The 26,111-nt window shown below is 43.5% G+C and overlaps 1 protein-coding gene across 1 annotated transcript in view; it reads left to right on the top strand.

Moving 5' to 3' along the window:
• The window catches only part of arhgef10 (Rho guanine nucleotide exchange factor (GEF) 10), a 171,146-nt gene that overhangs the window by 119,279 nt on the left and 25,756 nt on the right, over positions 1-26,111 (top strand). Inside the window, exons 22-26 of the mRNA XM_084311130.1 lie at positions 648-769; positions 1,230-1,316; positions 6,458-6,687; positions 7,178-7,335; positions 24,422-24,564. Coding sequence (XP_084167256.1) covers positions 648-769; positions 1,230-1,316; positions 6,458-6,687; positions 7,178-7,335; positions 24,422-24,564 — 740 coding nt within the window. The remainder of the gene's footprint in view (positions 1-647; positions 770-1,229; positions 1,317-6,457; positions 6,688-7,177; positions 7,336-24,421; positions 24,565-26,111) is intronic.

A 26,111-nucleotide genomic window follows, 5' to 3' on the forward strand; every position in this document is an offset into this window, starting at 1 on the left:
ACACCATAAAGTTTCTGTTTATAGAATGCCCCCCCCCCCCCCACACACACTCTCTATCCTCTGGGCCTCTGCCACATCCCACTCCATGGTCTCTTTAGTTTTATTATACAGTGGGACAGCCTCTCACTGCCTCAGTGCCCAATCTATATTCTGGCTGATGTAAACTTCCAAAGCAATTCTGCCACAGCCTTTCATACAGCTAATTTTGTTGCCCAAATAATTTTATTTTTATAAATCATATTTATCACAAGAGGAATCTTGAGGCCGAAATCCAAACACAAACATGTTTTCATGCCAATTAAATTACCCACCAGCATCAAATACATGATTTATGTAAAAAAAATGTAATTCTAACTTAGCATGTTTGTATCTTGTCCCGCATACTGAATAATACCATGATGTTAGATTCACAACGCTGCCTCTGTGGACGTTGGGTTGTAGGACAGGCCGCTTGCAGTCCGGCATGTACATCTTTAAACCACATGCTGTTGCAGAACACGATTGGAATACGATAAGTTCACACTGGACAACGTGTTCTCTTAGAAATGAAATTACTCTGGTATGGACTCAAAGTCACGTGTGTATGTGTGTGTGTGCGTGTGTGTGTGCGTGTGTGTGTGTGTGTGCGTGTGTGTGTGTCCTAACAGAGGAGGACAACATGCAGGGCTGGTTCTTTGCGGAGGATGACGGCAATCAGATCAAGAAGCAGAAGCATCCTCTGCTGCTGAGACAGATGCCCGTGGTCATGTCCAAACTACAGGAGTTCAAGGTTCACCTCACCTCCCTCTCTCTAGAACACACACTCACACTCACTGACTCACTCATACTCTCTCTCTCTCACACACACACACACACACACACACACACACACACACACACACACTCACTCACTCACTCACTCACTCACTCATACTCTCACACACACACACACACTCACTCACTCACTCACTCACTCACTCACTCACTCACTCACTCACTCACTCACTCACTCACTCACTCACTCACTCACTCACTCACTTGTTGATGAATTCCAAATTCATTTTTTGCCATTAATGATGTCTTTGTCTCCCACTGGCCTTCAAAATATGTATTATTATTATTATTATTATTATTATTATTATTATTATTATTATTATTATTATTATTATTATTATTATTATTATTATTATTATTATTATTATTTTTTTATGGACCACTTCTAACCATCCTTGCCTCCTCTCTCCTCCCAGGTGGAGTGTGCGGTCCACAACCCGGAGCCCCACATCAACACAGAGAGCACGGCGGACACTCCTGTCCTGGGCCACGGCTGCGTCTGGGTGAGACGCCCTGTCCATAGCTTCTCCTCACAGTTTACCTTCCACTCTCCACTGGACACCGACGTTCCTCCTCAGAACATCTAACGCACAGTCTGTAGTGTGGTAGTGAAAGGTTAACCTGCTGTAGTGTGGTAGTGAAAAGGTTAACCTGCTGTAGTGTGGTAGTGAAAAGGTTAACCTGCTGTAGTGTGGTAGTGAAAGGTTAACCTGCTGTAGTGTGGTAGTGAAAAGGTTAACCTGCTGTAGTGTGGTAGTGAAAGGTTAACCTGCTGTAGTGTGGTAGTGAAAAGGTTAACCTTATGTAGTGTGGTAGTGAAAGGTTAACCTGCTGTAGTGTGGTAGTGAAAAGGTTAACCTTATGTAGTGTGGTAGTGAAAGGTTAACCTTATGTAGTGTGGTAGTGAAAGGTTAACCTTATGTAGTGTGGTAGTGAAAGGTTAACCTGCTGTAGTGTGGTAGTGAAAAGGTTAACCTTATGTAGTGTGGTAGTGAAAGGTTAACCTTATGTAGTGTGGTAGTGAAAGGTTAACCTGCTGTAGTGTGGTAGTGAAAGGTTAACCTGCTGTAGTGTGGTAGTGAAAGGTTAACCTTCTGTAGTGTGGTAGTGAAAGGTTAACCTTATGTAGTGTGGTAGTGAAAGGTTAACCTGCTGTAGTGTGGTAGTGAAAGGTTAACCTTATGTAGTGTGGTAGTGAAAGGTTAACCTGCTGTAGTGTGGTAGTGAAAGGTTAACCTTCTGTAGTGTGGTAGTGAAAGGTTAACCTTATGTAGTGTGGTAGTGAAAGGTTAACCTTCTGTAGTGTGGTAGTGAAAGGTTAACCTTATGTAGTGTGGTAGTGAAAGGTTAACCTGCTGTAGTGTGGTAGTGAAAGGTTAACCTTCTGTAGTGTGGTAGTGAAAGGTTAACCTTATGTAGTGTGGTAGTGAAAGGTTAACCTTATGTAGTGTGGTAGTGAAAGGTTAACCTGGTGTAGTGTGGTAGTGAAGGGTTAACCTGCTGTAGTGTGGTAGTGAAAGGTTAACCTTCTGTAGTGTGGTAGTGAAAGGTTAACCTTCTGTAGTGTGGTAGTGAAAGGTTAACCTTATGTAGTGTGGTAGTGAAAGGTTAACCTTATGTAGTGTGGTAGTGAAAGGTTAACCTTATGTAGTGTGGTAGTGAAAGGTTAACCTTATGTAGTGTGGTAGTGAAAGGTTAACCTTATGTAGTGTGGTAGTGAAAGGTTAACCTTATGTAGTGTGGTAGTGAAAGGTTAACCTGCTGTAGTGTGGTAGTGAAAAGGTTAACCTTATGTAGTGTGGTAGTGAAAGGTTAACCTGGTGTAGTGTGGTAGTGAAAGGTTAACCTGCTGTAGTCAGTGTGGTAGTGAGAGGTTAACCTGCTGTAGTGTGGTAGTGAAAGGTTAACCTGCTGTAGTGTGGTAGTGAAAGGTTAACCTGCTGTAGTGTGGTAGTGAAAGGTTAACCTGCTGTAGTGTGGTAGTGAAAAGGTTAACCTGCTGTAGTGTGGTAGTGAAAGGTTAACCTGCTGTAGTGTGGTAGTGAAAAGGTTAACCTGCTGTAGTGTGGTAGTGAAAGGTTAACCTGCGGTAGTGTGGTAGTGAAAAGGTTAACCTTATGTAGTGTGGTAGTGAAAGGTTAACCTGCGGTAGTGTGGTAGTGAAAGGTTAACCTGCTGTAGTGTGGTAGTGAAGGGTTAACCTGGTGTAGTGTGGTAGTGAAAGGTTAACCTGCTGTAGTCAGTGTGGTAGTGAGAGGTTAACCTGCTGTAGTGTGGTAGTGAAGGGTTAACCTGGTGTAGTGTGGTAGTGAAAGGTTAACCTGCTGTAGTGTGGTAGTGAAAGGTTAACCTGCTGTAGTGTGGTAGTGAAAGGTTAACCTGCTGTAGTGTGGTAGTGAAAGGTTAACCTGCTGTAGTGTGGTAGTGAAAGGTTAACCTGCTGTAGTGTGGTAGTGAAAAGGGTTAATGGCAGAATAACCAAAGATATTCCAATATCTCGATCAATACGTTGCTAACATTTGAAAAGGCGATTTTCTTTCCAGTGTCTACTGTCTAGAGAAGGAACGGGGAGGCATGTTGGCCCAGGTGGCTTGCCTGGCCTGTAATACACTGACGTCATAGCTCCAGAATAGCTGTCCACTATGAGATAAGATATTCCTTTATTGATCCCCTTGGGGAAATTCAGGCATCATAGCAGCATGGGGGGGAGGGGGGAGGGGAGGTACAGGTAGTAGAAGACATACAGGTACAGGTCACAGAATTATAGTACGGTGGAGAAGACAAAATAAAAAGGCAGTGTAAACTATATTCAATATAATTAACTCTGGACATGCGCATATGGAAAACAAGGTGTGAGATGAGGGTATGTATGCCCTCTCAGTTATATTTGCCCTACAATAAATATAGTTACAAAATCTAATACTCTAAATCGAATCTAATATATAATCTAAAAAAAAAACATGAAATGCTTAAATGCTAAATATATGCAATATATAATCTAATAATCCAATCATCTAATATATAATCTAAAAGTGCTCAATGCTAAAATGCTAAATGCATTAATTCCATTGGATAACAGTATATTCTATCTGAATTCTCCAGCAGTGTTCGTGTAGCACACGTAATGCAAGCCTCTGGCCAGCTGTATAAAAAAAGAAAGAAAAAACATGCAACGGCTTTGTGACACTAAAAAGTGAGAGAACTAAATGAATAATTCAACAGCTGTTTGCTCATTCATGGTAATAACAGCCTCGGTATCTGGATTTAATCGTGAGAGACAGAACCCTCCAATCAGTGATCTGGGGCTGTTCCATAGACAATAAATGGGGCTCTGACTTTATGAGGCCATAAAATGTTTGCGTGAGCTCTTACACGCAAATTACGTTTTAATTCTAATGTTTACAGAAAATAGTGATAAAACAGTGATACAAAAATGTTTAACTTTAAAACTCCATCTGCATCCTCCACTGATGGACATCTCCCATTTTCAGCAGCAGATTTGTCCTTTGTTACACTGCAAGGGGTTAACCCTTTCACTACCACACTACAGACGGTAATCGTCTGTAGTGTGGTAGTGAAAGGCTTAATGACCCACACTATTATATTAGATAGGAAAGAACACGTGTTTTTGGTCCTCTGTATCATCTATTACCAGTGATAGCCCCCAGGCTGTTTACTGATGGTCAGGGATGTAAAGCTGTTTTCCACGACCATGAATAGAATAATTAATTGATCACTTCAGGCTTCCCCCGGTACTCCAAAACAAACCCACTGTCATTGCTATGGTAATCACCGCCTACACTATGTTTTAAACATTAGAGGAAAAACCTTGGACCAGTTAGATGAATAAATAGTACACTCTAGCATGGTATTTTTATGGCCAGTCGAGATTGCACTCCGCTTCCAGTGTTTGGAGCCAGCTGTGAAAGTATTTAATTCTGAAAAACGTAGCCTGCTCAGAGGTTAAGGGGGGGGGAAGTTATTACGAAAGAACTTGAGATATCTATGCTTTGTTTATCTTAATCATCATAGTGACATAAAGGTTTTATATTTCTATTCTGGACTGCTCGTGGACTCATGGGTGGTTATAATGATCATCATTCATTCATTCATTACATTTTATATAGCGCTTTTCTAGACACTCAAAGCGCTCCCCACAATGTAAGGTGGAAATTGCCTCCTTCACCACCACTGTCATTTGTCAATGTCATTTGTGTTAAACCTTTCTATGGTGGTTGTGCTGCTGTGTTCTCCTCATAGAGAGACTCTATGGCAGTTGTTCTCAAACCTGGCTCCCCAGTAGGGGGGCGTGTGGCTCGCAGGACAAAATGTTACATTTAGCTCAGAATTGTTAGTGAAAGTGATATAGCATTAGATGATCAATATATTCTGTTCACAGATTGCCTTTCGCTTGGATGAGAATGTTAGGCTTCTTTATAGCTCATGCAACTGAGTCCGTCAGCACTTGTTTCTTGTTGCCCTCCCCCTATGACCCACCTGGGGAGAACCACGGCTTAATGGGCCCTTTTCTCTCGCCGACGTCATCTGGAAGGCAAAACCCGACGTCTGTTTAAATTCTGCGTGTGCATCTTTTGAGTTGGAATCGTGACCCAGCTCTCGAAACAGTGTCTCTCCACGGCTCTCTTTCTCTGTCGCTGGGTACAGAGACAGGGCGCAGTGAGTCATACTCAGCGCAGACAATCAGCGCAGTAATTATGTAACCAAGAAAGAAAACCTAACAAAATGTCTGTAGCTAGTTAAAAAACATGACGTATCAGATTCAGATTCAGATTACTTTATTCACCATATTGCAGTACAAATGGAATGTGATTTGACGATTATAGTGCATGCATTTCACAATTTAGAACAATACAACAGTAATAAATAATAAATAATTATAAGTAAAGTGCAAGACAGGACAGAACAGTGAAACAATAAGACTGTAAAAAGTGCAGTGGTAGGTATCAGCGTGTCAAAGGATTATTGTAACCTGTCTACCAGAGAGCAAGGTATATTGACAAAAAAAATAAGCTGTCAATATCTCCAGGTTAGACACACCACATGAGGGAGGAAAAGTAGCGTTTATGGCAAAAATAGTTTAGAACTAAAATGACAATGGGGCAAGTTAGCTTTAGTTAGGTATGTGTGTGTTGCTGGCAAGCTGACAGTTTTCCCATTTCTGCTGCTGACGCCTGACATCTTATTGTCTGTATCCACTTTTATCTTCTTAAAGGCTCAGTTTCTCCGTTTGGAAGCCTATGGAAACACAGTTCTGGGTTCTTTACCCTGTTGGCAGTGTATCCCACCACACAGCAGCCTTTAGGCATTCTTCTGATGTTTGCTAGCTGATCGAAGTCACAAGGACGTTTTTACAAGGAAGCACTGTCACAAAATACAAAGTCAACAGAGAGCGATGGAATGTTTTCCCCTCTGAGGTTCAGGATCTTTGGTGTTTTCAGGATCTTTTAATGCCCTTCATATCTGGGTAGACTATTATAATTATATAACTAAATAAGACTATAATAGTTAAATAAGAGTCATTCAAACTGTCTTCGTGACACGTGTGTGTGTTCTTCCTCTCTCTCTCTTTCTTCCTCTCTCTCTCGTGACATGTGTGTGTGTTTGTGTGTGTGTGTGTGTTCAGGTGGCAAGCTGCACCAACCAGATGGGTCAGATAGCCATAGTGGCCATGCAGAGCTCCAGCCCCAAGGTGACGGAGTGTTTCAACGTGGAGTCCCGTATTCTCTGCATGGCCTACGTGCCCACGGAGCAGACCCCCCAGGAGAACGGGGAGACGGCCCCCGAAAACCACCCCGCCGCCCTGGGAAAGGCCAGCGACACCCCCACCGTCTGTCTGGGCATGGAGGAGGGCAGGTACTGACGATTATGTTTTTAACATCTTCAGTTTCCACATCAATGTACATGTGCCAGAATTAGCTAATGAGCTAGTTTTCATCTGTAGTCCCGGCCTACCATGCATGTCTTTATGGTGTGGGAGGAAACCAGAGTACCTGGAGGAAACCCACGTGAACTCCACACCCTGCGAACCCAGGACCTTCTTACTGTGATGCAGCAGTGCTAACCACTGTGCCACCGTATATAGGTATTGGCTACTGACACTGTCAGATGATAGAAATTTTAAATGCAAGAGTGGGGAAAAGTACGATTTACGTCCCAAATACACCACGGGTGTATGAGTAATATCGACTTGGTAATTTTATTTCTGTATCTCTATAACCCAATTCTTGTCTACAAAATGCTAATATGGCCACGGTGTAGGCACCTCTCTGGACGAACTAACTCCTCTCCTCTCCTTCTGCTCAGTATAATAGTGAACTGACTCCTCTCCTCTCCTTCTGCTCAGTATAATCGTGTACAAGAGCAGCCAGCGCTCCAAGAAGGTCCGCCTGCAGCACTTCTTCACCCCAGACAAGTCCACCGTCACCAGCCTGGTCTACAGGAAACACTGTCTGTACGCTGGCCTGGTGAGCGGCTCCGTAGCCGTCTACTCTCGAGCACAAGGTCAGTGTGTGTGTGTGTGTGTGTGTGTGTGTGTGTGTGTGTGTGTGTGTGTGTGTGTGTGTGTGTGCGTGTGCGTGTGCGTGTGCGTGTGTGTGTGTGAGGGGGCGGAAGTATCTGAATCTGTGTATCTGCCCTCTCATATTCTCAAAAATCTGTCTTTTGAATGGCTATAATTAGGCCAATTACAGAAGGTAAATTAACTTTATAAGGAACACAGAAATGCATTGACTGAAAGGAATAAGCCTGTTTGTTTCAAATCCAGTGAAGCTAACCGTGTTTACTTAACAGGGCATGTTATGTTTGCCCTTGTCCTGACCTTTAGTAAACTTGCCAATAGCCGGAGAGTGAATGAATGAAAGGGGGTGTGCTGGAACCGGAGGTCAATCATGCGCGTGGTTAAATCTTCATGGTTGATACACATTTATTGTTTTTTTGATCAATTTTTTTTTTATTATTATTCACATGAAACAAGACAACACATTAAACACAATCACAATACATAGAACTTCACAAGAAAATAACAAAAACAATAATAATACAGAATAACAATTTATACAGACAAAGAGAAAAGAAAACAGAGTTCAACCTTCTAAATTTTAAATCCAAGGGGTACTATCCAATAAATGGTCTTTCCCAGTGTTCAGCCCCGATTCCCGGCTGTGTGACCCTATATTAATAAAACGTACATCTCCAATTCACCACAAGGACCACTTTTTGAGAACACGACCCGAAAACAGAGCAATGAACCTTCATGACAAAACAAAAACCTGTAGAGGTGTTCCATAGACTCACAGAGACCGTGTAAAAGTGACCAAACAGTGAAGAAATAGTTAAATAGCTGCCCCCCCATAAAATCCCCAGCTAAACTCAAGAGGACAAGACAAAAGACAAGACAGACAAAACATTTCCTCCTCCCCCTCCCAAGAGACCCCCGGACTCACCCGAACATGCACCTCAACCCCGCTCAGCCGCACACGGCGGTCCTGACCTTTTCGGCTGCTGCAAACCACAGGTCAATACCTGCCTGTCCCACCCCAATCACCCGCGCCGTGGATATCTCAAGATAAATCACATCCAATAGTGTTAGGGACCAGTTAATCACTGTAAGCTTCTCAGGCTCCCTCCACCTCATTGCTATTAGCTTCTTCGCTGCTATGACACCCGCTAGGACAACCCTTTTTAGTTGAACGGACACAGGTAGTGTCGTTATATCGTTCAGGAGTAGCGTAACAGCTGTGAATGGGATAGTTAAGCCACACAGATCTGAAAGTTTGTCCGTTATTGACCTCCAGAAGCGGGCCACTGATACACATTTATTGTTAAAGCATTGCCAATCAAATACAAATTCTGGTTCAGGAGTTTTCTTTTCATTTCAACCTTTATTTAAAATTGTGGCTAGCTGTTAGAGTCAGTGGCTAGCTGTTAGCGTGTGAGTCAGTAGCTAGTCGTTAGAGTCAGTGGCTAGCCGTTAGCGTGCGAGTCAGTGGCTAGCCGTTACGTGCAAGTCAGTGGCTAGCCATTAGCGTGTGAGTCAGTGGCTAGCCGTTAGATTCAGTGGCTAGCCATTAGCGCGTGAGCCAGTGGCTAGCCATTAACGCGTGAGTCAGTGGCTAGCCATTAGCGTGTGAGTCAGTGGCTAGCCGCTAGAGTCAGTGGCTAGCCGTTAGCGTGTCAGTCAGTGGCTAGCCGTTTGAGTCAGTGGCTAGCTGTTAGCGTGTGAGTCAGTGGCTAGCCGCTAGAGTCAGTGGCTAGCCGTTAGCGTGTCAGTCAGTGGCTAGCCGTTTGAGTCAGTGGCTAGCTGTTAGCGTGTGAGTCAGTGGCTAGCCGCTAGAGTCAGTGGCTAGCCGTTCGAGTCAGTGGCTAGCTGTTAGCGTGCGAGTCAGTGGCTAGCCGTTAGCGCGTGAGTCAGTGGCTAGCCGTTAGATTCAGTGGCTAGCCATTAGCGTGCGAGTCAGTGGCTAGCTTTGTTCCTCAGAGTCAGGGGGTGTTCTCTGCTGTGTGTGGCGGTTCTACACAGCCTGGCTGGGTTGTCTGGGAGAGCAAATCTGGTAGCGGTGACCTAGTTAATATATATATTTTTTTGATCCACTTTTTCTCCTTATTTTCTATTTTTCTCCCATCCCAATTTCGTATCGCCAATTCTCCCCTTCAATTCTCCCCTCCCCTGTCTTGAACGTTGCTAGACTATGCCTCCCACTGGTCGGCTGGAGTGAGGATAGAAGCCTTGCATCACGTGTCCCCTCCGGTACACGAGGAGGCAGCCTGTCGCATCTTTTCACCTGCCAGCGCGGTCTCTCACGCTGCCCCCGATACTTCCTGTCTCTGCTGTAAAGGCGTCACCCAACCGACCTGTAGGAGTCGCTGTCCACAACGTCCAATCCCCACCCATCGACTTTCCATCCGCTACCTCCGCCAATTGAGATAGTATGACAACTGGCCCAAGCCGCAGGCAATGCTGACTCCGGGAGTCGAGACCGCAGCCTCTTGCATTGGTGACGAGCGCAATCTCCGCTACGCCACCCAGCCAACCAACCTAGTTAATATCTTCACTGAGGAGCACAGGCACCAGAGGAATAAAGGGATCTGTGCTTCACTTCTTACTGAGATTACTTTTCATTTTGTTCCCTCGCTCTCACTGGCTTTTAATGGCTACAAAAAGCAGTTTATATGCCTCGCTCTCCTTTCTCTTTATGTCTCTCTACCTGTTCCTCTTTTCACTCACACAAACATGTGAAGATTTTCAGAGTGAGTAAACAGAGTCCTTGCTGTTCCATTGCGTTGACAGTCTGAGAATAGTGTGACACCACCTCTCCAGAGGCTTACTGAACTAATCTCGGCCACATTCTCAGTGCTGCCTTGGCATGACAGGTCTTGAAATGACTCAACTTAGACTTGAGCTCTCTCCAAGAAAATACCTTGAAGCGTCCTTTCTCCATTGCTGATAATGAGTCTAGCATTGCTACTCAGTGTGTGTGTGTGTGTGTCTGTGTGTGTGTGTGAGAGAGAGTGTGCGGCGTATGTGCATTCATGCTTGAAAGAGAGTAGAGACATGGTGGAGGCTATTTAGCCTGAAGGAAACGAAAGAAAGGAAACTATTCTCCCTGCTCCCTCAGCCAGCTATCCCTGCCTGGAAGAGACTTGTGCAACGGTTCAGGAATGTGTCTTTTTACCTTTTTTATTGACAGAATATTGTGACAAGTTTCCAACTAGTTTTCTTTTTCCCTGGGAGCTGCAGATCTCTTCTTTCTTCCTTTTGTTCTTGACACACGATGATGTCGGCCTTTTGACGCCTCTAAATGGAAACGCAGAAAGTGTCAGCAGTTGCTTCTCATTATCCGACCGTCACCCTTGGCTTCAGTTTGACTTGCCCTGCAGTAGGGAATCTGTTTGATACCGTCGTGTTTGCATAAATGTCTCCCATCGTCAATAGTTCCATTAATATTTTAGAGTAAAACTTTTCTTCCATCCGAGTCTTAATGCTCTTTCAGTGCTTTGTCACGTTGACTAGGCACGCACGCGCACACACACACACACACACACACACACACACACACACACACACACACACACACACACACACACACACACCACTTTAACAGTCTGAGACCCACATAGACCCATTTGTAGGGGAACAGGGGATCTTTAGGGGGAGATAGCAGGTCAACAGTAGATGTCATATAGAAGTGGTGACATTCTCTGAAAACTGGTAACCTGAAGATTAATTTGAGATGCATTCCAGCACTTTGTGTCACGTTTCTATAGTCATAAATCTGTAATAAAATGGGTTAGGCACCCATTAAAATTTTGTTTTTTTGGGTTGATACCATTTGTTACACAGATTTGGTGCAAAGTTATATAATTTTTACCACTCGAGAATTGATAAACATGGTAAAGAAAATCCCTTCAGAATACCACATTAAGACACTAAGACACTCGAGGAACACCATAGAAAATGCATGCTGTTATTCTGTATCAAAAACCAAAGTCATAGGAAAGTCATTATGCACAAATGCTCTAGTTTGCGGTTTTAAAGTTTCATGAGGCTGTGATTATCCTAGAGGTCACAATAGGTCATTTTATCCAGCAACTTGTTCTGATGGGTCAGCATAAGTCACAATGCTTAAACATTACCTGTGGTGTTCCACAGGGGTCAGTATTGGGACCCAAATTGTTAATTTTATACATAAATGATATACGTAAAGTAACTGACATACTGACATACTGTTGTCTTTGCGGACGACACAAACATTTTATGTTCTGGGGATGACCTACAGCAGCTTTTAGAAGTGGCAAAGAAAGAAATGGACAAATTAAAAGGTTGGTTCGACACAAATAAGTTATCATGGGGAATCATCCTGAGAATTCCAAAGTGCAATACCAGCCGCATCCAGCTAGACGGCGGTATCGAGCACCCTTTGTAACCTTGTATCTTGGCCTGTGGAACGGCCAAATGTCTCCGGTTAAATTTTTCCTTGTCGGGCAAGGCGAACGGTTCTCCCGGTTCCATTGAAGCGCGTCAAATATCCCCGATCCATATGTTGTGGTGGATTATGCCGTGGACCAAATGGACATTGGATGTACCAGATGGCGATCAAACAATTGGAATATTATTTTTGGAATACTCCCGGTAAGGATGAGTTGACGTCAATTTTAGCTTGATCCTGCAATGCTTTTATACCGATCGGGCTGATAAGCGTTTTTAGTGTTCAATACGAATGCCGTTACTGACAATCAAGTAATCAGAAACGAACCCCCCCCCCCCTTTCATGCATTCATGATGGAACATAATACCTATGATATAGATTTGATTTCAGAATAATAGTGTGTACAGGCTAGAAACGGCAACGTCTATACTATAGTGGAATTGACGTATACGGCTATAACTCAGCATTTCGGGAATTACCCTAGACCGCTCTAAAACCATACTTATATTCACCACGGTATAACACAGGAATGTATGGATGGAAAAATTTATTATTTTTCACATATTGAACGATAGATAGGTGATGTCAAATGGGCCATAGTATTGTATCCATAGCTATAATATAAAATATAGCTCTACAAACAAGGTGATGCACTCCTATCTTTTAAAGCATGGCAGTGCTAGAGCGGGCCCCCGTCTAATTCCCGGCGGTCAATGAGTTAAAAACTGCACAAATTATGTTTCTGGCAATAAAAAACGAATTACCAAGCAACATTAAACACAAATTCATCGCTAGAGAGAGTGTTTATAATTTTAGAGGGACATTAGCTTTAAAACAACCTACTGTACGTACAACTCTTAAAAGCATGTGCATTGCAGTTTGTGGAATGGTCTGGATGTGAGTATAAAATTAAGCAATAATATCAACCAATTTAAAAGCAGCTATAAACAAGCACTTATGGACACATATAAGAGAGAGGAACTTGAGCAGTAATGTGACTGCCTATTGCCTAATATGTATTTTTTCTCATTTGGATATTTGTATATATAAAACATTTTTACTTTTATAAAAATTTTCATTATTTGTTATATCATTTTTTTTGTATTATATTATTATGTAAAACATTGTAAGGAAGGGGCAGGGCTTGATATGTTTTTTACTTCCCCCTGTCCTTTCTCGAACACTTATTGAACTGTATGGAAATAGTCTTTGACTATTTACCTTTTTCTTTCTTTATTTCTTTTTTTTTATGTTCGAGACAAATACAAATCTAATCAAATCAAAAAGCATTATTTAGCCCCCTGCCTTACAAGCTATCTAAAGTAACTTCACTCTAACCCACCACAGCCTCTGAAAGACAGTCCTGTGAGTCTCATTTGAGGTCAATGAGGTCACCAGGACACTGTGGACACTGTGGACACTGCCACAGCCAGTGCCGAAATAGCTCAGTTGGGAGAGCGTTAGACTGAAGATCTAAAGGTCCCTGGTTCGATCCCTGGTTTCGGCATTTTGACCCCTGCCTCCCCCGACCCCAGTTTTCTCTAATTTCCCAACACAAAAGGACAAAAGGAATTGTGGAATTACCTACCATTAAAACTTCATACAGCCACATCTCTATCTTCTTTTAAACATCAACTAAACAGTAAGAAAATGCAGCTACTCTTGGAGACCGATGGGTGTAAGCATCAGCTAAAAACACATATTTTCAAACTAGCTTTTTATGAATTATTTTGCGTCACTGTTACTATCATTATTATGTATTGAGGACTAGTACATTCTAGTAATGGGAGACAGCAGTGCCATGGAACATTGTGATGATCATTTGACAATCTTGCTTGATAGAACATGATAGGACTATGACAGAGTCCAGTGCCGAAATAGCTCAGTTGGGAGAGCGTTAGACTGAAGATCTAAAGGTCCCTGGTTCGATCCCTGGTTTCGGCATGTTGACCCCTCCCCCCCTGGGGAAAACCTTTGTTGCCGGTCAAGTCTCAGATAATCGTCACTGAAGCTTTGTCAATAAGACCAGATTGCACCTTTTCCTTCTGACAGATTCATATTAGGTTGGTTTCCTATCCTGGCTTAATGCTTTCTGCTTGACTCAACCAACTGTGCCCTAATGTGTATGTAGCCATTTAGCCTTCCCGATGAGTTAGCATGACATGGTTGATACCATGGATACCTTACGTTAGTCTAGTTTCATAATATGTTACCAGTATCTTCATTCTAACTTTAAAACTAAGATGACCATAGCCTGAAAGACAGCCCTGCCGCTAATCCAGTGGGTCTCAGAAGGTTAAGGACAAATCCTTAATCTATAAATCCTTGGTTTTAGATCTTAGATTATATGGCAATTTACATTTTATACAGTAATATTTGTGATTGTCATTGTCCTTCTTTGTCTTGTTTGTATAACAATATAATGTGTGTGTGTATATATATATATATATATATATATATATATATATATATATATATATATATATATATATATATATATATATATATATATATATATATATATATATATATATATATATATATATATATATATATATTAAACTAAATAAGACTCGTGCACATCTGGTTGGACCCCGACTGGAGGTGCAGGTCAGCGCAAGAGAGATATATAAAAACTAAAAGGAGAATACCTTCAAGGGAAAGAAGGGACCGCACACTCCTCAGGACTGGTTTTTGCTTTTTTATTGTACAACGCGTTTTGCTATCTGCTTCCTCAGGTGCCTGAGGAAGCAGATAGCGAAACGCATTGTGCAACATTAAAAAAGCAAAAACCAGTCCTGAGGAGTGTGCGGTCCCTTCTTTCCCTTGAAGGTATTCTCCTTTTAGTTTTTATATATATATATACTGTTTTGTATCATTGTTTTGTAAAAAAAATATTATACATCCTTAGTCTAGGACTAGGCTAAATCTTTAAATTAGGGATGCTCGATATTGGCTTTTTTTTACCGATACCGATATACCGATATTGTCCAACTCTTAATTTCCGATACCGATATCAACCGATACCGATATATGCAGGGTTTCCCCCCCCCCAAAAACGGAATAATTTCAGGTAATTAACATTACATATCTCTTGTCGTGTAATTAACACAACATTATGCATACTTTGACAATAAATAAAATAATAATTTGTTCTTACTTGCTTGCCTGGGTAAATAAAGGTTAAATAAATGTAAAAAGAAAAAATTGAAAACCGATACCGATATTTTCCGATATCACATTTTTATGCCGATATCGGTAGGCCGATAATATCGGACATCCCTACTTTAAATACATTCTAAAGCCCCTCTCGGACATGCACTGGACTCCTAGTCTTAATGCACATTAATCGGAGGGGCTGTATGTCCGAATATAAACATTCAAATGATTCCACACAGAGTTTACGCTCCCCTAGTCCAAAATCCGCGTAATTTACAACCCGCCCCCATGTCCAACCACGAGCAGATCATTGTCTGCAGTATTCACACAGCGAGTGAGTGGGCGTATTGATTAATATAGACTAACCATGTTCCATAAACAACGATGGTGCGCACAGATGGCTATTTCCCGCCGATAGTTAAATTAAAACGCATGGGTTGTGGATAAAATTGATAACTCCGTTATCTTCATTCCCTTCAATTTCATTCCCAAGGACAAGACACACAAGGCATCTGTCTCATCAGGATCTGAGCGAGTTTGCGAGGTGCTCCCAACATGTTCCAACAGTGACAGTGTGGAGGCGCCTCAGAGACTGCAGCAAAGTCGTACATTTATATTGAATGTCTGCTTCTCACAGTGTTTCAGCCTATATGAAACGATTACCAAGTGGTCATAATTTGTTAAATAGTTCAGCTTTCGCTCAATACCGCTTTGAAACGGAAGATGTTTGAAATATCAAGTCAAGATGATATGCTGGCCAGTTTGCTCCACTGTCTGACTGAGGATGGATGAGATATATGAAACACTGTTTGCTCGTCATGCCTTCACTCTACCTAGTGCCACCCCCTCGCTTAAACCAAGCGCAGTATCTCCTATGTCTGAACTAGGGGTGTAACGGTACACAAAAACCACGGTACAGTACGTACCTCGGTTTTGAAGTCAAGGTTCGGTACGGGTTTTTGGTACAATGGGGGAAAGTTTGGCTTTCCATGTTCTACTCAGGGGTGATGTAGTGTGCAGTAACTAATTGTACTTGTAGGGCTGTCAACGAATATTCTATATTGAAATTAATCATTGAAAACAATTATTATATTAGATTGGGAAAAATCAGCCCCCGGTGGGCGGTCGTTAGTGGTTAACATACCGTTGTATTAGTTCGGTACACTACACAGCCGTTCGGTACCGTACGGTACACACTGAAACGGTTCGGTTCGGTACGGATACGTGTACCTTTACACCCCTAGTCTGAACACATCTGCCCCGGAGAATCGCATGCCGTGTGCTACATGTCCGGAAAGGCAACTCCGCGTAATTGCACCCGATTCTCTGTGCATTGTCCCGAGTGCATGTCTGAAAAGGGCTTAAGATTGTATTGGTTACCTACAACAACACACCAAATAAACGACCTACATTTCTGAACTCCTACCTCTTGTGTTTATGGTATGTTCATGGAAGCACCCTCGGGTCGTCAGAAAAGGCTCCGCTCTCAGTTCCCAAGACTAGGGTTAGCAACAAAAGGAGACCTGGGCCCTCATTTATCAACAATGCGTAGAAAGTGTTCTATTTCCGTTCCTGCGCACGGAATTTAGAATGTGTGTACGCACAGAAAAATCGGGATTTATCACACGTGCGTACACAGGTCCTACGCACACCTGCAAGTACTCCGTGTTGATAAATGCCACTTGTTCTACGCTCCGCGCAAAGTCCCACACTTTGCTTAGAAATGATCGTACGCACGGGTTACGCACCATTGATAAATGAGGGCCCAGGCATTTGGCACCAATGGCGCCTAAATTGTTGAATGACCTACTGAAATATGATAGGACTAGAGAACACGTGCCGAAATAGCTCAGTTGGGAGAGCGTTAGACTGAAGATCTAAAGGTCCCTGGTTCGATCCCTGGTTTCGGCATTTTGACCCCGACCCCAGTTCGCTCTCATTTCCCAAGACTAGGTTAACAGCAAAAGGAGCCCAGGCATTTGCCACCATGGCACCTAAATTGTGGAATGACCTACCGTTCAAACTTCATACAGCCACATCTCTATCTTCTCGATCAGCTAAACACGAAACAGTAAGACAATTCTGCTTACATTTTATTTTTTTACTAGCTTTTAATTGATATTCATTCTATTTTGTTTATTATATTTATTTTATCTTCATAGTCATTGTTGTCACTGTTACTATCATTATTATGTATTGAGGACTAGTACATTCTAGTAATGGGAAAAAGCAGTATTGATCACCATGGAACAGTGTGATAATCATTTGATAATATTGTTTTGACTGCTGACAGGAAACATGTTACTATCACTGCCGAAATAGCTCAGTTGGGAGAGCGTTAGACTGAAGATCTAAAGGTCCCTGGTTCGATCCCTGGTTTCGGCAATTTTGAAAGTAATCTAGGATTAGGCTTAATCTATGTCAAATTAATTCTAAGATTGTATTGAGGCACTAAACAAATGAGTCCCAGCCTCAGGTCATCAGAAAAAGCCCTTCTCTCAGTTCCCAAGGTTAGGTTAGGAAGCCAGCGCCAAAATAGCTCAGTTGGGAGAGCGTTAGACTGACGATCTAAATGTCCCTGTTTCTGCATTTTGTGTATGTAGCAATTTACCCCATTTCCTGACAAGCTAGCATGACATGGTTGATACCAATGAATACCTTAGGCTGTCTAGTTTCATATAATACCAGTATCTTGACTCTAACTCTGAAACTGAGCCCACCACAGCCTCTGAAAGACAGTCCCGATGATCCCGTCTCAGAGGGTTAAAGTAAACTCATGGTTGACATTGTAAATAAGAGAACAGAGCCAGAGGAGGTAATCAGTTCACAAGTACAGATATGAAACTGTTATCTTGTATTGTGTAACTGCAGTGAAAGGAGGTCGACAGTCAATACTGCTAAGCCATTACAGAGAAATGATGGCTACAGCAGTATGGCACTGTCACTACTATGAAATCACAAGTGCTGTTTGTGCCAATCCTGTGCCCAGGCTTTAGCCACACTGCAAACCATCTAGCCTTCAGTCTGAACCCTGCTGTCCTGTGTGGTGACGCCACACTGCAAACCATCTAGCCTTCAGTCTGAACCCTGCTGTCCTGTGTGAGAGATGGAGACACATAGTGAGATGGAGAGACAGAGAGAGACTGCGAGAGATAGAGAGAGATGGAGAGAGATGGAGAGACAGAGAGAGATGGAGACACAGAGTGAGATGGAGACACAGAGTGAGATGGAGAGACAGAGAGAGACTGCGAGAGATAGAGAGACAGAGAGAGATGGAGAGAGATGGAGAGACAGAGAGAGACAGAGAGATGGAGACACAGAGTGAGATGGAGAGACAGAGAGATGGAGACACAGAGTGAGATGGAGACACAGAGTGAGATGGAGAGACAGAGAGAGACTGAGAGAGATGGAGAGACAGAGAGATGGAGAGACGGAGAGATGGAGACAGAGTGAGATGGAGAGACAGAGAGAGACTGAGAGAGATGGAGAGACAGAGAGAGACTGAGAGAGATGGAGAGACAGAGAGAGATGGAGAGACGGAGAGATGGAGACACAGAGTGAGATGGAGAGACAGAGAGAGACTGAGAGAGATGGAGAGACAGAGAGAGACTGAGAGAGATGGAGAGACAGAGAGAGATGGAGAGACGGAGAGATGGAGACACAGTGAGATGGAGAGAGAGAGAGATGGAGAGACAGAGAGATGGAGGCAGCGTGAGAGAGATGGAGAAACAGAGAGACAGAGAGAGATGGAGACAGCGTGAGAGAGATGGAGAAACGGAGAGACAGAGAGATGGAGACAGCGTGAGAGAGATGGAGAAACGGAGAGACAGAGAGATGCACCAGATGGCCACTAAGTAAAACATCTCTTGTCCTGTTCTCTTCATCTTTCCTGTGCATCTTGTGTGGGTGTGTGGATTGTTTCCGTCTGTTGAGAGTGTATTGTACATGACGATCAGGGGGCTCAGTCTGTCATGTGGTCTTGTCTTAATGAGCATGTTTCTCAAAACACACAACACACACACACACACACACACACACACACACCACACCACACAGCACTACATGATGTTTGTAGGAGATGACATTGACATGAAGGAATGCTACAGTACAAGAAACGAGTGAACCAGGCAGTGAGTGTGTGTGTGTGTGTGTTAGCTACCCTGTCATTTCTTACAGTCACTGTCTCTCTCGCTCGCTCGCTCTCTCTCTCTCTCTCTCTCTCTCTCTCTCTCTCTCTCTCTCTCTCTCTCTCTCTCTCTCTCTCTCTCACACTCTCTCACACTCACACCCTGTTATTTCTACAATAATATACACACAGTGCTGCTGGAATGCTAATCCCGCCTAGCTCCTGTTAGTGAGAGATTACCCGTACTTCCCTGGTCATTACTGTACCTCTAAAGGAGCCTCCGCTCTCCCTGCATGCCACCTCTCTCTTTCAATAGCCGCCTTTGTGCCGTCTCTCTTAAACAAACACTCTTTAGCGAAGGCCTCATTCACTTCCTGGCCTAGATTGGCTACGGGAATGTGCTATCTGGAGGAAATGAGCGTCTTATTCCAACCTGGACCCATCTAGCTCCTTGCTGGGGTGGTCATTCTCACAAGTGGTTGGAGATTGGATTCCCACTGGGGCCACCCACACCAAAATACATACAAATAAAACACTGAGAGGCACTTTGGGTGTCAGCAAGTTTGACTATATATATTTTTTTACCTACTGTAGTCTTTCTTTAATTTTGAGGGACCGACTTGCTCAAGGAGTTATTGACATTAGAGCTCTCCATTCACCCACCTCACCTACTTAAGCAAATAGAACGATTGCATGTAAATGCCTTGCCTTTTTCTTAATATACACATTCCTGGTGTGCAAATTCTCCAATAGAATATACGCAACTCAGATTCTGAACCAAGTATATTTGTAGCCCCGTCTTTTAGAGTGTCGGTGAGCAGCTCTGTGAGTGTCGGTGAGCAGCTCTGTGAGTGTCGGTGAGCAGAGAGTCAGGGAGCAGAGAGTCAGAGAGCAGAGAGTCAGGGAGCAGAGAGTCAGGGAGCAGAGAGTCAGGGAGCAGGGAGTCGGTGAGCAGAGAGTCGGGGAGCAGGGAGTCAGAGAGTCAGGGAGCAGAGAGTCAGAGAGCAGAGAGTCAGAGAGCAGAGAGTCAGAGAGTCAGGGAGCAGAGAGTCAGGGAGCAGAGAGTCAGGGAGCAGAGAGTCAGAGAGTCAGGGAGCAGAGAGTCAGGGAGCAGAGAGTCAGGGAGCAGAGAGTCAGGGAGCAGAGAGTCAGAGAGTCAGGGAGCAGAGAGTCAGAGAGTCGGGGAGCAGAGAGTCAGGGAGCAGAGAGTCGGGGAGCAGAGAGTCAGGGAGCAGAGAGTCAGAGAGCAGAGAGTCAGGGAGCAGAGAGTCAGGGAGCAGAGAGTCAGGGAGCAGAGAGTCGGGGATCAGAGAGTCAGGGAGCAGAGAGTCAGGGAGCAGAGAGTCAGGGAGCAGAGAGTCAGAGAGTCGGGGAGCAGAGAGTCAGGGAGCAGAGAGTCAGGGAGCAGAGAGTCAGGGAGCAGAGAGTCAGAGAGTCAGGGAGCAGAGAGTCGGGGAGCAGAGAGTCAGGGAGCAGAGAGTCAGGGAGCAGAGAGTCAGAGAGCAGAGAGTCAGGGAGCAGAGAGTCAGGGAGCAGAGAGTCAGGGAGCAGAGAGTCAGAGAGTCAGAGAGCAGAGAGTCAGGGAGTCAGAGAGTCAGGGAGCAGAGATCAGGGAGCAGAGAGTCAGAGAGCAAAGAGTCAGGGAGCAGAGAGTCAGGGAGCAGAGAGTCAGGGAGCAGAGAGTCAGGGAGCAGAGAGTCAGGGAGCAGAGTGTCAGGGAGCAGAGAGCAGAGAGCAGAGAGTCAGAGAGTCAGGGAGCAGAGATCAGGGAGCAGAGAGTCAGGGAGCAGAGAGTCAGGGAGCAGAGAGTCAGGGAGCAGAGAGTCAGAGAGTCAGGGAGCAGAGAGTCAGGGAGCAGAGAGTCAGGGAGCAGAGAGTCAGGGAGCAGAGAGTCAGAGAGTCAGGGAGCAGAGAGTCAGGGATCAGAGAGTCAGGGAGCAGAGAGTCAGGGAGCAGAGAGTCAGGGAGCAGAGAGTCAGGGATCAGAGAGTCAGAGAGTCAGGGAGCAGAGAGTCAGGGAGCAGAGAGTCAGGGAGCAGAGAGTCAGAGAGTCAGGGAGCAGAGAGTCAGAGAGTCAGGGAGCAGAGAGTCAGGGAGCAGAGAGTCAGGGAGCAGAGAGTCAGGGAGTCAGGGAGCAGAGAGTCAGAGAGTCAGGGAGCAGAGAGTCAGGGAGCAGAGAGTCAGGGAGCAGAGAGTCAGGGAGCAGGGAGTCAGGGAGCAGAGAGTCAGAGAGCAGAGAGTCAGGGAGCAGAGAGTCAGGGAGCAGAGAGTCAGGGAGCAGAGAGTCAGGGAGCAGAGAGCAGAGAGTCAGGGAGCAGAGAGTCAGGGAGCAGAGAATCAGGGAGCAGGGAGTCAGGGAGCAGCGCTGTGAGTGTCAGGGAGCAGGGAGCAGCGCTGTGAGGCCCAGCCGCTTGCAGAGAAGAGTGTGTAGGAGGGGCGTGTGGGATAGAGAGCCCAGAGATTACTAATGCCTCACAGCCCATTTATATTCACAGTGAAGGCTGAGAAAACAACCATTATTATGAGAATTAGGTGTAGCTCCATTTGAATGTCTAGTGTAACTCAGTATAAACTGAACTAGGGGTTGAATGTCTAGTGTAACTCAGTATAAACTGAACTAGGGGTTGAATGTCTAGTGTAACTCAGTATAAACTGAACTAGGGGTTGAATGTCTAGTGTAACTCAGTATAAACTGAACTAGTGGTTGCATGTCTAGTGTAACTCGGTATAAACTGAACTAGGGGTTGAATGTCTAGTGTAACTCAGTATAAACTGAACTAGGGGTTGCATGTCTAGTGTAACTCAGTATAAACTGAACTAGGGGTTGCATGTCTAATGTAGCTCAGTATAGGCTGGACATCTCATTGTCCCCAAATCAAGAAACATTCTAACTTGAAATAGTTTTGATCATCGATATTCGAACATATACGTTTAGTAGCAACCCAAATTAATGCAACCTCTGGCGAAAATGAAGATCAGTAACAATAATCTTACTTACAGCATTATCTAACCACCAGCAACATGTTTTCAGGTTATGTGTCATCCACCCACATTCATTTGCACAAAGGTACTCATGTCTGGGATCAGCAAACAGCCAGCAACACAGGTCCCCATTTCTGACAGTCAAGCCGATAACACCGCTATTGTTTACCCAAGAGGCATGTTGCTAAGCTTTGACACTTTGTCATTATGTCAAACTAAATAAATACTGTACATCATATATCATCTGCCTGCTTAACGTAGACCAGCTAAACCGCGGGTGCAAGAGGGTGGTGGTTGCCAGACAAGCGCATTAATACATTTTTTTTTAACTGTGATGGGGCTCCAGCCATGCGGTATATCGGAAATGAATCAACCCCCCTTCAGCCAATCAGAATCGAGTATTACAGGCCATGGTATAATAACATAGGGATGGGTACCGTTCACATTTGAACCGATACGGTACCGGTACCTGTGAATCGATACCGGTACCCAATGGTACCTTTTTTCTGTACTTTAGTCTCTAAAAATGTAATTTACCTACCTCAGTTGTAAAAAAAATTAAATTAAAATTAAAATCAAACTTCAAATAACCACATTTTCGACCGTTTTCGGCTTGCCATTGCCCCGACTGCTTTGTTGTTGAATCAAGTCAAATCCTAGGTAAGCGTATATTGTGCGTGTGAACGTTGACATGAAAATAAAAAAGTTAAAAAAATAAAATAAAAAAGTTAAAAACATTTTTTTTTTTTTTTTTTTTTTTTTTTTTTAATGGTATCTCACGTGAATCGATACTCGGTAGTACCGACATGTTTCGGTAAGTACCTTTAAAAGTACCGAATTCGGTACCCATCCCTAGTAATACATGATAGAACGCACCGGTAGAAGAACTGAACTGTCACTCAACTGTTCTGTTTTAAAGGCCCAATCGGTGATCCAAATGTAAACCAGACGTTTTCATTCTCTAGTTGATTGACTGAACTCTTGATACAAGGACTAACTCTAGACAACAGGCAATGTGGGTTTTTAATTGTATTCACTGTATCTTGTGGCAGTAAAAGGTTTGTTTTCATTGGTGAATGTAACCACTGGGGTAAAACGGATCTATATCAAGATCATACTATCATACTATCATGTATCAGCTACATCCCGGTACCGATGATACATGATAGAACACTACAGAGAGGTTGTGTAGTGAAGCTCCACTCCAATCTGTCTCATCTCGTCATGTGTCGTGTGTACATCAGCTGCTGTTTGCTAACCAGACTCCCAGTGGATAAATAGAGTATCTATAATTAGAGATGCACTGATCCACTTATTTCAGTTCCAATACCGGCACCTGAATTTGGATATCTACCGATACCGATACTAGAGCTCTTTTTTCAGTTAATAACTATTTCATCATTTAATTATATTGTTTAAAAAAATATATATTTTATATAGAATTATAATCATGAGGCTGTAATAAACACACAGCGGTTTTTTATTAAAACAGCAAAAATATTTAAAGAATATTTAATTACATTTAAATGTATTCCAACGCAATTTATTTGAACTGTAGGTTAAGGATTCTGCTGCTTAACGCTCCCCAGATGAGCCACGAGCCGCTCAGAGAAGTTTGCCTTTTTCTCGGCATCACCTACTAATTAGTCTCAATTGTCCTGATAATCAACATTTTGGGACTACCGTCTGTGGCACAGAAGGACCTGATATTTATTTTCTTTGGAAAAAGTCAAGTCAAGTCAAGTAATTTATTTATATAGCACATTTAAAAGCACAAGAGCCAACCAAAGTGCTGTACAATCAAAGCTTAAAGGGGAACTATCTTATAAATGGCCTTTTTGAGTGTTTAGCATTGTTTCCTAGCTATGTGAACTTATATTAATATGATCTATGTCTCAAAATTCTCATATTGGCGCATTCTTCCAATTCTCCTCTCACAATATTCACCCTCACTGAACTCAATAATATGCCCCGTATAGGGATGTCCGATATTATCGGCCTACCGATATTATCGGCCGATATCGGCATTAAAATGTGATATCGGAAAATATCGGTATCGGTTTTCAAAAAAGATTCACATTTTTATTTATTTTTTTTACATTTCTATATCCTTTATTTACCCAGGCAAGCAAGTAAGAACAAATTCTGATTTTATTTATTGTCAAAAGTATGCATAATGTTGTGTTAATTCCACAACAAGAGATATGTAATGTTAATTACCTGAAATTATTCAATTTTTGGGGGGGGGGAACCCTGCATATATCGGTATTGGTTGATATCGGCATCGGAAATTAAGAGTTGGACAATATCGATATATCGGTATCGGTAAAAAAGCCAATATCCCATCCCTAGCCCCGTACTGACCCGGCTGTCCTGTGTTCTGGTGTTGTTGCAGATGGGTCGTGGAGCTCCGACAGTCCCGAGGTGCTGAAGCTGGGGGTCCTGCCGGTCAAGGCCCTGATGGCGGTGGAGGGGCACGTCTGGGCCGCCTCCGGGGGGCAGGTCTTCATCATCAGCAGCCACACTCACTCCGTGGAGGTACGTCTCGTCGGTGTAGCAGCCCTTCATCACGGCTGCATGTCTCCGACGGCTTCCCAGTCTGACCTTCACAGCGAAGACGAGGGAACAACTCCCACAAGACCTTTAATAGGAATAAAGAATGGAAGGAAGGAACCCATCTGAAGGAAATGCACTCTATTTCTATTTCACTCCAGGGCGATATTCCAATGTTAGATCATCACCACCGGGTAAAATGTCATCATGACATTTGACAGCGTACAAATATCTTTTAGATGACACTAAGGTGGCTGTATTCCAACGCAACAAGTGTTACTCCAGTCCTCGTTTTATTTCCTGGTTCACACACACACATGCACCGGCGCGCGCACGCGCGCGCACACACACACACACACACACACACACACACACACACACACACACACACACACACACACACACACACACACACACACCTCATCTCACATCTCGCAAATCCAGCTGCATTGCAAGGTAAACACACACACACCTCGTGGGATTTCAGAACTTCAACATTTTTGTTTCAGTGGCAAAAACAGCCACTTTTACTTGGTAACCAAATAAAAATACGAGGGAAATATTTTCACAGGATATTAAGACCACTTGGAACAACACGTTATCTGTGCATCTGACCCAGTTTATATCCAACAGGAAATGAACCAGTGGTGTAAAAGACAATGAGAAAGTGGGGGGAAAGGAACAATGTGTTTTAATGCCACTACAAGTGAAGCAAGGAGAGAGAGAGAGAGAGAGAGAGAGAGAGAGAGAGAGAGAGAGAGAGAGAGACACACACACATACTGGAAATAGAGAGAGACACAGACACACATACTGGAAGGAGAGAGAGAGAGACACACAGACACACATACTGGAAAGAAAGAAAGAGAGAGAGAGACACACACACATACTGGAAAGAGAGAGAGAGACACACACACACACATACTGGAAAGAGAGAGACACACAGACACACATACTGGAAAGAGAGAGGGACACACACACTGGCTGACTGCTCTGTCTGATTTCAACAAGAGCGCACGCGCGCGCACACACACACACACACACACACACACACACATCTCTCCCTCTCAAACGAGAAGTGAACGTGATATACAACATGATTAACATGTATAGTCGCACTAAAAGAGTGCTCATAGTTATGTCTTGCACTGCTCCTAAAACATGTTTTATTATTATTAGGCCATGCCGCCCACCCCTACCATATAGCACGTCGGTGTATCTCTCCTAACGCGTCATCTGTGCATCTGACATCCGTTTGTGTCTAAATCCAACAGGACATGAGCCAGTTTGTAAAAGATAATGAGAAAGTTAAACATCCTCTCTATCTGTTTCCAAAGTTTATGGGAATATCTGGACTCAATAAAAACATCAGAGACGAGCCGTTCATTGAAGCGTTTAAAAAAATATATATATATTATTTGTGTCTGCTAAAAGCATTGGGTCAAATCCTCATTAAAACAATAGAGTAGACATAAGACATACGAGTTAACTATATCGGGTTTTACGAGCCGCCGTTGGTTAATGGTTGACTGTC

This window comes from Notolepis coatsorum, assembly GCF_963971535.1.
Source record: "Notolepis coatsorum genome assembly, chromosome: 3".
NCBI classification, from domain to species: domain Eukaryota; kingdom Metazoa; phylum Chordata; class Actinopteri; order Aulopiformes; family Paralepididae; genus Notolepis; species Notolepis coatsorum.